The 17,732-nt window shown below is 29.8% G+C and overlaps 1 protein-coding gene across 7 annotated transcripts in view; it reads left to right on the forward strand.

The window, feature by feature from the left end:
- LOC143255628 (C-terminal-binding protein-like) overlaps positions 1-17,732 on the forward strand; it is a 95,326-nt gene that overhangs the window by 67,074 nt on the left and 10,520 nt on the right. For 6 of the 7 annotated variants that reach the window (XM_076511583.1, XM_076511584.1, XM_076511587.1 and 3 more), the window contains one exon: positions 16,214-16,362. In XM_076511583.1, the coding sequence (XP_076367698.1) occupies positions 16,314-16,362 (49 nt within the window). In that variant the 5' untranslated portion in view covers positions 16,214-16,313. Of the gene's footprint in view, positions 1-5,451; positions 5,544-16,213; positions 16,363-17,732 lie in introns of those variants that run through there. The other variant, XM_076511589.1, reaches the window with a different exon arrangement.

The raw sequence follows: 17,732 nt of genomic DNA on the forward strand, positions 1-17,732 counted from the left end.
AGCAAGCCAGAGTGAAAAACTTTCATACGTGCTAGCACGCCTAAGCCGGGGCTAGTTACTGTTTTTACACCACGTGTATAACCAGGAGGTCTAAACACACCCATAAATAAAAACATTGTGGTTAGAGAGTTGAAGTTTCCAGTGACAAGACCCATAAAACCATATTCTGCCAATACACGTTTTTTATATGTAACCGACTTCGCACCGGAGAAGCTTATCTAAACCTAATCGAATTTATCCGTCTTTTATTTTAGGCTTAGCTGACAAATTATATGTTGTATCCGTTTTGTCTTGTCGTTTATTTGTTTACTTTTATAGTGAAGTCATGAAGAAGTAAGTTAGTGTTAAATTACATTATTATTTATATTAATAAAGAAACTCAATAGTCACAGCGCTATCAGAATCAGTTTGATACAATGGTTTATAGTTCTCTTTTCCTTCAAAATGGTGCAAATTTTCCTATATTGAAATCAAGAGTTTTACAGTAAAGAACTTGAATGAACCCGTGAAAACGTGTTCAGTTGTAGGTTTTATTCCTTGCAAAACAATAGACTAAACATATTAATTTTTAATGTAATATCGTATCAAACTTAGTTTTATCAATAAACTCTAACGAAAGATTGTGACGCAGTTGAAGTGAGCATTATCAAATTGTACAATAAAGAAAACAACCATCTTTGTGTGTGTGTATATATATATATATATATATATATGATACGCGCGCGCGTGCGCGAATTTATATTTGTTCTTTATTGTGCTTTAATTTGTACATATTGTATCTAACTTTAGTTTTGTCAATTTACTTACAGTATTGACATCAGTGCTAAAAACAAAAATATTGTTTTGTGAGTAGAGTGCAAATTTGCAAGTTAAATTTGTTAAAAGTACCGCCATCAAATCGAGACGAAAACCAGGTAGATTCAGGTGCATGTTCCTATGGAAAATTCTTACGATTAGAATGGTAGTTTGAGCGTATTTTGATTTAGAAGGCATCACGACATGATGAAAATTAAAGCGAAATTAATGTGAAAGTAAGCAATTTAATAACCAATTAATATGGCTTTCTATTTTGAACTATAAAATTAAACGTACGGCCTTTATCTTTATTTTGTGAGTCACTATTCTGGGCAAGAATCTCAATTCATATTTGAGAATTGTAAACCTATCGAAATTAAGGGGAAACAGTAGTTAATACTCCTTCAATACTGAAAGGGGAGGGTGTATTGTCTCCTTTATTTCGATACCTGTGGTAACGGCATATCTTTTTACCAGTACTGTGATAAGATAAAATTTTCATGGGTTAGAATTGAAAAAAAACAACAAAAAACAATTAGTATGTAATGCAGAATACTTATACAGCGAAATACTTATTTCTTTCACTGAATCGTTAACAGAAATATGTTATCAGTAAGCATTGGCATGTTTGTACATGGTGTTTTTTTAACTATTTGTGAAAAGGAGAAAATTGGGATGTATGAAGCCGCAATATAAATACACTAATTACGATTCATCATCAAAATATTCCTTGATCGGTATGTTTTTTTTTTTTTTTTCTTGTATTTTGCTTAAAGCTGTTTGACTACCAGACGTTTCTAATATTAAAGATATGGACTAGACTCTAAAGCGAACGCGGCTAGTCAATACTAACCACCACTAACCAACTTTTGGATTAAACCTTCATTCTCACAACAAACCCAGTCCAACATTGTGGAATGCAAAGTTTTTAAACTTTTTTATTATTATTATTATTACGGAAACGGAGCCTGTACCATGGGACCTTTACTTCACATCTTGAAACAATAACTACTTGGCCTCGCTCAGTCCGTCAGATATAGCCATTTTGACGATTTTTTTTTTCAATGTAACACGATGGGAAAAATATAATAGGTGTACTCACCTTGATGTCATCTACTTCTATGGGAATTTAAATAAAGACGTTACAACAATGGATTAGCAACTAGTCTATATTCGGTTAGGACTACATTTATTAATTCTTTCCCCACACGCTTTCAGACTGGTTTCGAATACTTGAATAGATAACTATCAGTTTAGTGGAGCGCTCGACTCGCAAGTTGTGGATTGTAGTTCAAATCCCTTCATCCAACATCTCACCTTTTCAGCCGTAAGTACATTATAACGGTATGAACCATCAAATTTTCGTTGGTAAAGAGTTGGCGGGTCCGACAAAGCCAGATGGTTAAGGCACTTGACTCGTAATCCGAGAGTCGCAGTTTCCAATCCCCGTCACACCAAACGCCCCAACATCCTTTCAGCCGTTGGGGCGTTATAAATTATGGTCAATCCCACTATTCGTTGGTAAGAGAGTAACTCAAGGACGGTTAGTGCCGATAGTCCTCATGTAGCTTTGCGCGAAATTCAAAACAAACAAACAAACAAAGAGTTGACGGTGAGTAGTGTTGACTGGCCAGATAGTCGAACAACTTTGAGCGAAACTCACAAACAAATTATAATCATTCCTGGCGTGAAAGTAGGTTTTTCAGAAAAATTTTAAACACAATTGGTTAAACTTGCGTAATTAGGGAACGATTGGATTTGAGATGTTTATTTCAATCAATGACTGTTTTCAAAAACTACAAATAAACAGGTTGCGTAGGGTGTATTCTTATTGTGAATAACAACTTGTACTCGATCTGCACAACTATCGTAAGAGAATATATGAGAATGTGTTGAAACTGGTGTCAAGTCTCTTTAATTTAGTCATAAACTCTTCAGTATAAAGTTAATAACTTGTGTTATGATGACTTTGTTTATTCTTATATAAAACTGAGAGTTGAGTGACGTTGTAAACAATCTGCCTACGTAACTATGCGACGACGAACGGTATTAAAGTAAACGTACATTAGGTTCGAGTGAAATTGCTGTTTGCGTGATGTTTCCTACTTTTCAGATACTTCAATGTAAAGAAGTTTTACACTTTGCGTGAAACAAAGGTAGTTTGTATTGTCCATGCTAGTAATAAAAATATACAGGGATATATTAAAGAATGGGCGTTACCTACATTACATAATAAATAACGTTTGATCGCATGTTCTTTTCATATTTTTCTGTGAGTAAGTACCATGTTCAACACACTTAACACCAAGTATTTTCATACCTATTTCAGACTAATTGGTTTTTTGTGTTGAACGCATATCACATATGTTAATACCGCATCATTGCAAATCAATACAGGTGACCCATTTGTTTTAAACTTTTATGGAATTCTGAAGATCTATTTATGTATTTTTGACAAAACTGTAAAATAAAAAAAAAGTATTGTAGTTTAGCTGAAACTGAAAAATCTCAAAATATATTTCGTATGTTATATTTTGAAATTTCAGTAGAAAGTAAAAATGTTTTTGAATTAATGTCTTATCTGTTATATTTTGAATTTGCAAAAACTTGTTTATGTTAATCATTTCTGTGATATACTGGATTAAGTTGGAACATCAAGAGTCAGTTTTGTCTTATACATGTGCACCATATTATCAGACCTACAGATATACCTTGTCATTAGCTGCAACAAGCTGAAAGAGAAATTGCAAATATTTAAAACTATTTTTATAATTGGTTTGAAAATTATGTATTTACATAACTATTTTATAACAGGGTGTTTTGAAAATTATTAATTGTTTGAAACAAACCCAAAGCAGAGGATATGACCAATTGAGGAATGCATTAGGCCTCTTCATCACAGTTATTTTTAATTTTTACTTTTGAAGAAAAAAGGAATCTAACGCGCATAACAAATTAAAAAAACAATAACAAGTACGTGTATAATTTATGTTAACAAATATATAGATTTTATAGTCACAAAGAGAGTAATTATTTACGATTAAAGAGTTTGAATAGCTACGTAATATTTCTAATTTACCCATTTTCCTATTAAGACTAACACAGGAAGGTGTTTAATACTATAGTGAGCATGACTTGTAAGTTGAAATTTCCACGACCATGCATTGTATAGTGTTCAGAGCTAGTACCTTGTATAAATTTCCAATTGAGAAAAATGGGTTACATAGTTCATGGCAGTGTTTGTTTCTCAAATGTGTGGTTGTGTTTATTATGGTCAATGTATCGAGTACTTATTGATACCAGTGGCAAGATTAACGATTTTGTACTATATTTGGCTTTTCTATACTGTACAATTGATAATATGAGTAGGTCAACACAAGTATCCCTCTCCACGTGCATTCTTTTATTAAATTAGTATTGTGTACTGAGATTTTTTCTAAAAGTGTACTTGTTTCTATTGGAGTCAAATTAAACTTTTAACATTAGAATGACAGTAACAATCAAGAGTTACGTTTGATCAATGGACATAATTAATGATTGGCTGTGTTGAAGAAGGTTTGAGAGCAGCAAACGACATTGAGTTTTTAAAATTTGACAACTATTTGCCTTTTCCTTTATGATATAAAAACACACATGTTCAAGAAGTCTTGATTGAAATGAAATAGAAATCTTATAATAGGGTTTCCAGTTTAATTTGCCTTTTCCTTACATTTCTTTACAGTTACTTTATATGTATTAAAACTATTAGTCTTAACCAATATATGTAACAATTTGTCGGTGCTTTTCACGATACTGAGAGTTGACTTGTGTGAAAGGAAGTAGAACAGTAGTACACACTGATAAGTGCCTTTACACAGGAAAGTGGTTGGTAAACACAGACAATGTTAAATATCCTTACACATAAAAGTGGCATTATTTAAATGGACAATGATAACATTGTCTGAATGAGTTGGCTGTGATATGACCTGTAAATGAAACTCCATCACAATGTTTACTGCAGTATCTCAACTCTGATGAAATTATTTATCACTGGACAAATTGTACATGTGGAAGGAAAATTGAGTATCTGTTGCTATGTATCAGTATCATGGAATTGGTTAAGAATTATAAGTTGTAAGATCTTATGAAGTGAAATAAAACAAAAAGTTTATTCATAAACTGCATCACACGATGAATATTGTAACTCTAGAATATGACTAAATGTTCATGGTTTCTACTTCAATAATTTGCCTTATTTTTATATATTTTGTGGCACCATTGATAAACTGTCAAGTAAACTAAAAGTTAAGAATAAGTGACTAAACATATTTTCAGTCATCCCTGATGACATAATTGTTCAGGTGTAAATTTGAAACATTATATATTGTCAAAATGATTATCACACTGTGCATTTGGCTAGATTTTAGTTATGCACATAATCAGTTTTCAGACATTTATAAACTGCTTCAAGCACTTGTAATAATGTTAATTTTAGTTGGGAAAATTTAATTGGTAAACAAAGATATTGATGTTTTAAAATAAGTGTGTTCTATATACTTTGTTAGTCATATCCCAATTTAACATTAGGTATATGCTACCCAATAAGTTTGAATAGGTAGTTTTTACTTTACATTCAAAATTTCTTTGAACTTAAAGGTTTTTTCTGTTTTAGTATGAAGCAATTCTTTGGATGATCTGAACTTTGCTATAAAGAACAAACTCCAGTTTCTAGCATTATAAGCCCTGAAGTTTACTGCTTAACCATGGGGGTCAGTTCATATCAATAGGACTTTTATGTATGTTTATTCCTAGAGAAATGGTTTATTGAAGTTGAATGCTTACATTTATCAAATACAAAAAACAATGTTCCTAGAGGAAATTGACATCCAATTAAGTCATTTTTAAACAGAGTTTCACCTCGCTCAGTACCAGCTTGGTCTATAGGAGAACAAAATATCATACCAGAAGTACATTAAGGGTCATATGATTTGATCATGAAAACTTGGACCCAGTACATGGTGTTTCAGAACCATATATAGTATAATATGCAAAATTAGCTCTCCTAGCCCAAATTGTTTTTAAGGTAAAATCATTTTAGATGTGAAGTTTGCTACATAACTACCCAGTATTGATAAATGTATGTGTTGTAGCATAGATCTATAAAAAAAGATGTGCACATCTGTACATGCACATCACACAGAAAAATTGACCTTTTTTTTCACCTTATGTTTGATGGTTATAAATCTGCTTGGCTTAGTATACTGCTCTTATTCAGGAGGTAACGTGAACTGGTTGAACAAGTATGGAAATCAGAAGGATGCCCTATTACTTACTTGCAATATAAAAACAAAGTTTCTTGTCCTAATTTACATCTACTACAACTATTAATATCTTCTAATGGTTACGGGTGAAATGTATTTTGGGCAATTAGATTGAGGTATAACAGCCTCAAGTTTAATAGTTTTTACTTAAAGTATAAAGACAACATAAAATGTTATGAATGTGTGTGAGTATTGGTGTCATGTTATATAACACTGAAAGGAAAAGAGGCATTTCGATATCACATTTTTCATATTCTTGAGGTGAGTTATACAAGTTAGCCATGTCATCTGATATTAGCTAAATGAACTTTGTAAAATGTGCATAAGACAGGATGGTGTGTCATTCTATAAGAACTTTCTCTAGGTTCTGGTATAATTGTGTATTTCAAATGTTTATTTACTATTGTATTTAATAACAGAATAACTTTGTTGAGCAGCAAATGATACTTATAATTATATGTTAAAATACATTTACATACAGATGTGCAGGAAAACTTAAGTTATTTTGTTAGTATATTTTTAGTAACAATGAGTTTAAAAATTTCATGCAAACACCTTGTATACACCATCATTATAATCATAACTTTTGTAGTTGTTGTTTTTGTTTTACTTGGTGTAACATAAATTAATTCTGTGATAAAGCTCCATGTTTTGGAGTGTTGATAAACTGTATTTCAATTTGTGCAATACCCAAAAATATGTCTTGCACTTTTAGCTGTGGATGTATTGCAAGAGTAGCACTCATTATTTTATAGTGGATGGTGAGATGCTGTTGACTGTCTTCCATCTGCTTAGTATAATTCAAAATTAGAGACTGCAGCAGAGAGCTTTAGTGCCTTTGATGTAAGTACAAAACTTGAAGCACATTTACTTTGAAAACAGTGGTTTTTGCTTGTGTTTACATATAGAAGCATTGTATTAAAGCTGTTTTCCAGAACTGGTTTTACATAGTCAAATTAAACAGAACATTTCAGCTGAAATTTTCCCAGACATTTTTATGTAGCTACCTGTAGTTAATATGTAGCTTCAAGAAAAGTGTTTAATTCTGATTTGGTTTTAAATAAAATGTACTTTGTGTCTTGCGAGGGTTAAAACCTTGCTACTTCTCAGGTCATGTGAAGTTTTGCTTTTTTCTCTGCTCTTATTCAAAACAGTGAATGTTTTTCAGTTGTCAAACTTGCATTGCAACATTTAGTTTACAGCATTGAAATGATTCATCAATTAAATAAATGAAATTAAAATTCACAGAAGGAAAAAGGAGAGAAAAGATTGTGTAAAAAAACACAAAAACTCATCTTCTAGTGGTGAAATTTAAGAAATTAAAAATATGAAAAACTGGTGTTTTTGTTGTCTTAAAAACAATAAAGTTGGTCAACATTACTGAGTTTTTCATTTCTGGTACTATTGAAGAATATTATCTGATATTATCATAATAAGGGACAATCTGTTCCTATCTGTTTGCTTCTCTGTGTGAGATTATTTTGATATAACCATAATAGCTACAGCATCAAAGGAAGTATCCTTTGAGAAACAATTTTCTGTACAACTGTCATCAGAAGTGATATATCATAAATGTTATCTTGTTTGGTTTCAGTTCTGGTTTCAAACCCCCACCCATATTATGGCACTACTATAGTTATAATTAAATTATCTCTCAATAATCACACTCTTGTTTGTAACATGGCAGTGTCTTAATCCTAGGCTGATGTGAGGTCCTTATCCCTTCTGTTTTTTTTTTTTATACATTTGCTTTAACAAGTTGTTCACTCAAGTGGTTGTTGATCCAGGAATTTCTTTGGTAAAGGGTCCCGAATTATATATGGATTACACACACCCAAAGATTTGACCAAAAATATAATCAACATTGTAATTAATCTGGGGTCCTCTGTGTATTTTACATATTCACCACTGGTTAAAAACAAGTCAGTAATTTGAGAGTTGATGCTTAGAGTTCAATAAATCTTATTTGTATACTGTAGGTACCATTAAGCATGTTATGAAATGTGCATTATTTATCATTGAGTCCCCAGCTAGTACAGCAGTATGTTTACGAAGTTACAGCACTAAAATCAGGGGTTCGATTCCCCTCGGTGGGCTCAACAGATAGCCCGATGTGGCTTTGCTATAAGAAAAACACACATTTATCATTGAAATATATTTTCAACAGTAGTTTCATTTTGAGTGTACTTATTGATTTTAACTATTTTATTACAAGTTATAGTTCTTGCAGTACAGAAGAAAATGCTTAAAACATGTAGCATGTTTGGATCACTGTTGCAATCATTCTCAAGTACAGGAGTTTTAACAAAAGGTTTTAGTAAAAACTGTAACTTGTAATAAAACTATTGATGGTCATAATTTTGTTCTTGGTCTCATGGGGGTGTTAACTATTTTTATTTTTCAACTGTCTCATACAAATGTATTTACTGCAGTAGCCTCAGCTAACTTTAGTTTGAAGTAACTTTACTGAATATTATAAATTTATTTTTTTTATCGTGATAGTTATCAATTGCTTTTTACCAGGTTTATTCTGGTAGAAATATAGAATGTAAATTACGCACTTTGTTTTTAAATGCTCTCACCTCACCAAAGGCAAATATTGTTGGCATTTTTCATTAAAATGTTTATCAATGTAATGTTTCATTACTTTGTTTCTACATTTGGCAGTATTACAAGAAATCAGAATTTTCACTTTTTTTTCACAGATTCATATGTCCAGACGAAAGCTACAGTGCTATGTACCTGCGTTGTAAATAAAAAGATTCCCTGTCTATATGGATTGACTTGTGTAGATTCTGTATAAATTTGAATGACATTTTAAGTTTTCTCTTATTTGTTTACTGCTCACAAGTTGTCATAAAACATGACCTTCCCTAATAAGCCACTCATGCCACTCTCCATACTACTGCAAAAACTGTGTTTTTAGAGTACTACTATGCTACATAATATTCACACTTCCAACTTGGCAAAGCTGTTTGGCATTTTTAAAAATTATTAATTACACTGTTTTTTCATTGTGCTCCCTGATAGTGTTGAAGTATTGTAGATGTACTATAGCAGACTGATTGAACTCCTAAACTGAGTTTTTAAAACTTATCATTATACTTGTAAAGTTGTTTTCATCTACAAGTAAACATATATTTTATACATTATATGCTATTTTCCAACTTTCATTTTAAATGTGTTCCAGTTCTGTCAATGTTTAAACCATTTGTTTTTTCAACTTTGTTACTCTGCAACATCTAAGAATTATATTTAAAAAAATTCCAAAGAGATTTTATTACATTTCTGTCAAATATTCCTTGCTTATATAACCTGAACTTTTGCTTGTTGAGTCTCTTAAAGTTCTTCTTTCACACAACTTTTAATCTTTCTGTAATAAAATCCATGTTCACTAATCTGAACTTCACCATTATAGTTAGTAATGCCAGAGAATAGTGGTTGAATTTTCAAAATACTTTGACTTAATAATATCACCTTGCAGCAAGAAAACAAAATAAATTTGGGCTATGTAATAATAATGGTTTATTTACCATAATAAAACTTCCAGTTCAAGAATACACAGGTTTTTAGCACAAAGCTGAGTAGAAGTTAATTTTTGTTATACTGCAATGCAAAATTTGTGAATATTATAGATTTATATTTGGGAAAAGGCTCTCCATGAGTGTAAATAGAAAACTAACTAAAATTGTAGATTATTTTTAATGACTGTATCTTTAAATTAACCTATCTGAAAAAAATTAAGATATATATGTGTGTATGTCAGCACTTAAGAAGTTGTTTGCAGTAATTGTGTTTTAAAGTCTAAACCAGCTTAGTGTGAGTTTGTGTGAACAAGTTGTTGAGGTTACTTATAGAAGGGTATAGGAAATGGAAAATACCATAAAAAAGAGGATCATGGACATACTTCATTGTAGTAATTCTATAACATTTGAAATTAAACTAAAAGCTGTATAGGTTAACATAAACAAATATGCCATGTATATTGTGTGTTTGAATTACTTATTATCACAAGAGTAAATACTGTTCAATAACTTAACAAGTAGTTGTGGTGGGGATGATTAAACCCTCATTAAATAAAACAATGTCGCTCAGTGTGTTCACTCACTGAAGCTAATGTAGAATCATCGCTGTTGCCATTCAAGTATGATTTCTAATTCACATGGTTACTAGTAGTAATAATGTTACTCAATACTGAAAATATTTTTGGGGGTATCTAAAATAGATCATCTATATTTGTTTCCTGTTTTTGTATACTGACAAAATGTATCCACATAAAATGTTAATGCTTTGTGCTTTGTTGCATTCGTATGCAAAATGATCATTTGATTTTTTAATGTAACATGACTGTGGGTCTCACACAATTTTGAATGTTGTTAGTGGTAAAAGAAAGATATGCTGCTAAGACAAAAAGAATCTTTGCTCTATCTTTATTGTGTCTTGATACACTTTGTAAGAACATGTAAATGTTTTTGTTTTTCAAACAAAAAATGGTGGTTCTTTAACATTTATGTTTTATATTAAATAAATAATACATAGTATATTTACTTAAGCTGTATTTATCCTATTTTTTAATTTAACAATAAAAACAAATTACAGTAAAAAAGGAGTGTGAAGAAATATTTATCAGTGTGCAGTTTCAGTTGAGTAGCTGCATTGGAAATTTCCAAAAGTATTATATAGTGTTTATGGCTTTTTTAATATAATTTACCAATATTATCGTACTTATGCATAAAATATCAGTAACATGATTATGGTAATAGTAAAATATACAGATGTCAGTGTTTTATTCTTTAAGCTGCATTTTTAATACCTTTTATATAGTACCTATTTACAATGCCCTCACCAATATCCATTTACCATTAACAATTCTTAACTTGTTTCAGAATTTCAATAAATATGTTTACTTAGCAAAATATATTTAGTCCTTAATGATTACCATAATGTGTCATAAAACTTCAGTTATACTTATTTTAACGTAATTTGCTGGTGTAATTTAGATTAATACATCAACCTTTTGATTTCAGATGTAAATTTAGGAAATACAGTTCTGGATCAAAAAAATATTTTTTTGTAAATGTGTATTTTCAAATGATTTAAAACTTATGCTTTGTTTGTTTTTTGCATGAGGGGTGGGTGACTTTTTTACATTTCATCTGTCAACTTTTATACATCAGTGTAAATATAATACTGGAGTCCAACATTTTTCCCATTGTTTTATTCATGGATTCATTCAGATGTTTTTAAAATGTTCTAACCTTGTTTATCTTTGTTACACTATATTTTGATTATTTTGTCTTCCATGTTTGTTAGATGAAGTAGTATTATTCTTCTTGCTGAATAATTATAGAAAGCATTTGTTGTCATTAAGATCAAAAATCAAAGAACAGAAGCCTAAGTTTCAAAATTAGTCAGTACTACACACACTAGTACTATGTCTCATTATAATAATTAAAGCTTCAGTGTAGTTGACTGCAGGCAATTTGAACAGATATCCTAAGTGAAAACTATGTATGCAGGAGCATAAAGTCAAGTTATTATGATAGCAACTGATACTCCATATGTAAAATAGGGTCATTGCAAAATATTGCCAGCATCTAACATTGTTCATAAGAAGCTGGTAATTTTGGCATTTGGAGTGAGTGTACAAAGTAAGTGTGGCCATTCATCATGGTGTAATTTTATGTAAATATGCACTGCAATCTATTTTAAATTATGTATGTAGCAGTATTTGATACCTTTTTTTACATATTTCTGTACTGAATATATGATTGTCATAAATGTTAGTGTCATGTATTTCTTTTATGCTTGTGTATGATTTGAAGATGCTAGTTTTATTATTGTATGTTAAAGTACTGTCATACAACTTTAACTTAATTTATACTGCTTATAATATAGAATTTATTAATTCACACTGAATAAAAGAATAGCTGAGAACTACATTTTAAAGGAATTTTGGATCTCATTGGCCAACTTAGGCTTACTATAAAGTGTGGAGTTTAGTTAATTATGATATGAATTTCACTTACGTATGTGAGATGCTATATTTCATATGACAGATTGTATAGCCCCAGGGCTAAAAACATTTACTAGATGTAGATAAAGATAAGTTTCAAATTCTCTTCTGAGATTCTTTGTTTAAAAACATATGAAACTGACATAATCTAAAAAAATAATAATAAGAGTAAAGATTATTATTTTATTTACTCATTATCAAAAATTTTTGTCATAAGATAACAAACAAAAAAAAAGTGTTGACTTGAAGTATGTTAATTTGAACAGTGCATGTAAAAGGAAATAGTTTTTGAGTGTTGACCAAAACTTTAGATTTAGAGCTTGGGTGTGATTCTTGCAGAAAGCTCATAGTGTGCATTGGTGTACTAGTCAAAGTAACAAGGTTATTTGATGGTGCATTTCCATTTTAATTTTAGCTGACAAACCAGGAATAAAACCTTTTCTAGAGCATTATGTTGTTTTAATGCAACTTATAGAAATATATTGGTAGCAGAAACTGGCCTTTGTTATTGATGTTGATAGGAAATAAAATACACTTTGCTTTTCTTAAAAACTGACTATCTCAGTTAAATACATTGTGTTGCTTGGAAATAAAAATAGGGCATTTTAAGTTGACATTCCAGTCATAAATGAGGAGTGGAGTATGATTATCCAAAAGATAGTTTGGCAGTTAACAGTGTGTGTGTGTGTATGGGATTCTTACATACATGAGTTGACACTACTGCTTTCACCATGTATGATTTTTATAGCACTAATTCTACTATACTTTTTAACACTTGTAAGTTTTTGTAAATAATAAAAATTAACCAAGCAACATCTTTAACATGGTGAAGAATGAAAGGGTAATTACAGGTTTGTACTTGAACATGATTGAGAAAGTATTAATTATACTATTCTTACTCAGAAGTTATTAAAGTGCCCTTAAAAAAGATTAGTGTTGTATATTGTGGAAAATATTAATGTTATGTACTGAATCAAATAAGTCATTGTAAGTGGACAGGGATAGAAATAATGCAGTATAAATACATTCATTCAAGGAAAGCTATCATGAAGATTACATTACCTCATGTGAAATTACTTTTCCTGATGAATTTTTTTTTTATTTAATTCATGCAGTGTGGTCACTTTCATTGATCATAAGTAAAGGAATATGGATGGATCATGTATTTTCAAGTGGGAAAGCTAAGTGAAAAGATGAAATTCCTCTAGCAAAGTTAAGTTCCTTTGGGATGCAGAAATATAATATTTCAATATGTGGTATGCATATGTAAGATTGATCAGCTTGAAGGAGTTCAAGTTTATTGAGAGAAGAATAGCAACAAGAAAACTATCACAAGTTATAAGATATAATTCACAATTAAAATTCATCATTTAATTCATCATTACAAATTATTTAACATTGTTCCATTATCCTAAGAACAGCCATCTTTTGATAACGTCAAAAATGTTGAAATATGAGACTTTGTATGGAGTGAAAAGAATGAAATAAAAGTCCTGTTAGTTGCATGTATTAAATAATGGAATTGTGAGAAAAATATAAAATATATCTGACTCTTGTCATGAATTTTATACATTTGTTTTATATACCAACCTTTATTAAACATTGTTGAGTAGTTTTTGATGATGGCAATTTTGAATGGTCCCTAGCGTTTATAAAAAACAATAGTTTTTAAATAGACTTTGTTGTTCAAAGTTATTGTTATAACTAAATTATTTTATGACCTAAAAATTTCTGTGCAATTTCCTTCTAGCAACTTTTTCAGGAAAAAAAATTGTATAGATAAGTGGCTATCTTAGCTGTTGTCTTAATTTTTGAACTCTTATAAGTCATAACAGTGTTTTATATTGGTTCTAGGAGTACCTTGCATAAAAACTTCTCTACTGGAGTATGCACTTTGTGTATGGGGATTTTTGATTTGTCTATTCTTTAGTGGTGAAAATAATAGAAAGTAGGCTAATATAGACTGATTCTAGTGAAGTAAGTGTTCACTGCTTGTGAGTGGAAAGCATAGCCTTATATTGGGAAGAGCTGTTTGATGGGTGTGTATTATATATATTTTTACATACAAGTAGTTCAATAGTACCAGTAAAAATTTAGGGCTTATAACTTGAATTAAGAAAAATGCAATAAGCTATATGACACATTTGCCACTATTAAACTTTTGCTTTTCAAAATTATCTAGAAAATTGTATGATATACTAAAAGTTATGTAAGTGGGTAGCATATTAACTTTGATCAAAATGATACTATTATTGGACAGGAAACGAGATTTTTGGCAGTAAGAATTTCAGTATTTTTCTCTTTTGTTCTCTTCAACTGAAAACTGATAAAGGACTTGTTTGTGTGGTGACAAAGGTTACAGATTAACTCAAAGGTGGCATCTATAAATAAAATATGATTTCATTGAGGTATTCATTTAAAAGTACTATAAGATGTAGTTCTAATATAATGTTCAATGATCTCAGAAGAGCAAATCTCAAGAGGCTTTTTCATAATATACCCAGAGTATCAAGTTAGTTTAATAAGGTGTGTCACCTGTGTGTGGGAACACATTTAGTAAATTAAGCAAAAACTAAGAAATTATTTCTACATTGTTATGTGGTTCATACATCAATGTTGAAAACCAGCCAAATTGGATAAATGCATATAATCATTGTAGAAGCTGACTTTAGGCACAGTCATAAGATTTAAAGTTATATTTAGAAGGATTTTGATACCTAATAGTATTAGTTAAAGGCAGTAGGGATATTTAGATATACTGCAAACAGTAATAGTGAAGTTACTATAGTAATACATTAAAATGTTTCAAACGTTTACTAAAATTTTATAGCTTCCTAAAATTGTTTAATTGGAAATATTTTCTTCATTTTGAGTTATAAAAGTAATTAAACAATTTACATCTCGCAATTCCAATCAGCTTTTGAAAGTATTAAAAAGGTAAGAAAGTTAATAATGATGGCTTGCATATACAAAATGTAATATCTGTCATTACAAAGCAAAGTTCAATAGTTTGTTCTCATTGTCTCTTTGGAGGAATCTGTTGAATAAAAATTGTTATATATTTGACTTTATCCATTAATGCATAATTAATAATTAAAACTAGAAATGTATAGGTTTAAAATAAAAGTTTTTGTTGAGTGTTTTTTTTTATTATTAGTCAAAAACCAAATTATGGTTTTGTGTGGCAAAAGTATCATTGTATTAGTAGCAATTTAGAAAAAAATATGCTGTAAAATTACTTTTCAAAGAAGTAGTTGTTACAAAATCCAAAATTAAACTGATATCTTGAAACTAAAGTGGTTAGGAAATATTTGTTCAAAATTACTAACACTAGACTTTGTTCATTTTCAAATTGAAAATGTTTTAACCTAAAATAACATATTAAATAAAGTGTAATAGTTTTTTCCATCATTACACAAATTAATGAAAAATGTATCTTTAAATGCTAATATGTGATTGTCACATGTATATATTTTTACAGTAATGAATATTTTTGCATTCTGGTACTTACTATAGGATTATTAATATTAACTTTGTTCAAAGTAAGTGACCAACATAGATTATAACTAGTCTATATTTGTTACTGTGTTTATTCTACTCTGATATATCGTTACTTATAATTATTATAATGTTCTGTTACATCAGCAGCCATCCTTTTGTAATTATACAGTTGCTGTTTTTTAATTTTTATAAATTATTATTTTACAGTGTTTGTTCTTCTTTCAAGAGTTTATTTGTATACAATTTCAATTTAGTATTTTTGATGACTCAGTGGCATAAATTGACTTGGATTAAAACTATGTTGGTTTGTTTCCAGTTTAAGTTAAAGTAAATATTAAACACACAAGACGTTAACTAATAAATATATGCCTTTAGTCTTTCATCAGTTTTTGCATACATTTAAGCTATTATATCTACCTATTTTTAGTTTGTTTTCAAGGGAAATAAATGTTTTTGTGTTAACTGGTATTGAGTCTTGTTTGTTGATAATGTTGACAGCTTGTCATTAATTTATTTTTAATGTTTACGAAGTATTCGTTAAAGTATATTTGAGTCCCTTGGATTTCAAGCTGTATTATAAATAGTGAATTTATATTTCTAGGAGATTGTTGAATTATTTTGCTGAGAAATAAGCAGGTGTATTGACATAAGCTGCTCAAGTTGAAATTCCATTGTACATAAAACCTCTGGAGGTTGCACATATGGATAAGAAGAAGCCTCTTAAGAGACCCCGAATGGATAACCCATCAAGTAGGTCATATAACATAATAGGTATAAAAATAAAAAAATAATTGTATTTGTTATTATCCTTACCTATAAAGTTCTAGTGTATGAATAACTTAAATAAAACTGATGGGTGCTTGTATTATGCAAAAAACTCATTGGCTCTGGGTGTGGCAGGTGTAGTGTGATTTACATATTTTATGTATTATTTTTTTACTTTCACTCGTAAGTTTTAGAATGATGAAAATAACATCAGTAATAAATGTAAAGACTGTGTAATTTAAGATATGTAAAAATATCTAAAGATTGTATTATATGAAAGTGATTGAAATTGAATTGGAAATGTGAGAAAAACAAGGCATGTTTGAAACTTCTTTTTAATTATTATTCTAATTAAATGCATTACTTTGGTAAATTGAACACTAATTTTTAAAGGATGATGGTTTTAGTCAAAGAATGCATAAAGAAATAATCTGTAGCCATAAAGAAGTTATTTGATACTCACACATACATGATTTGGGTGAATCTAAGATAGTCAACACAGTGTGTGATCTATCTTAACAAAGACTATAAAGTACATATCTAATCCAACTACCTGGGAAGTGCTTATGCCTCCTCTAATCCCCAGAAAATTATTCAAGCTAAATGGTGAAAAATAAAAAGACTCGTAGGAAGTCTGTCTGATTTGGGCCTATGGCAAACTGGTTTTAGTATGTACATGTTTGATTGTGAAGCTTTTAAGGATAATAAAATCTTGTTTGTCATTTAAGGATGTTATCTCAAAATTGGTTATAGTTTTATTCAACATGGTTCTTTTTAATACATTCACCTACAATAGAGACAAGTAATTTTGATGAATAATTTTTTTTTTTTTTTCTAATCTGATTTCTTGTTAATACACACAACGTTTGGCATAGAGTTATGATCATGGAGCTTGAATTGCAAGATGAAGTGAGTTTTTAATCCCATCTCCAAACATAATAATCCTCTTAGCCATGGAATAATTATAACATGATTGTCAAGTCAACTGTTTGTGGTAAAAAAAAAAAAAAAACTGAAGAGTTTGCAGTGAGTCACATGGTATAACTGCTTTCCATCTAGTCTATAACTTCATGGTTTGTGGTGGTTAGAGCAGATAGCCCTTGAGTAGTTTTTCATTAAATTCAAAACAAATATACAAATATAATACTGGGGAAAAAAAATTTTTTTTCAGAGTGTGTATTAATTTACATGCATTGAAGTGTTTACTGTTTTTTACTCAGAAAATGGTTTGGGGAAGTATAATGTATATTAAATCTTAAAGTTGCTTTTAAATCTAACTTGTTTCTTATTATTAACTTTTTATGTTTTAAGATTTACTAAACTGTAAATGATTTGCAGTAATTAGGCATATTTTT

This window comes from Tachypleus tridentatus, chromosome 7 (genome assembly GCF_004210375.1).
Source record: "Tachypleus tridentatus isolate NWPU-2018 chromosome 7, ASM421037v1, whole genome shotgun sequence".
NCBI lineage: Eukaryota > Metazoa > Arthropoda > Merostomata > Xiphosura > Limulidae > Tachypleus > Tachypleus tridentatus.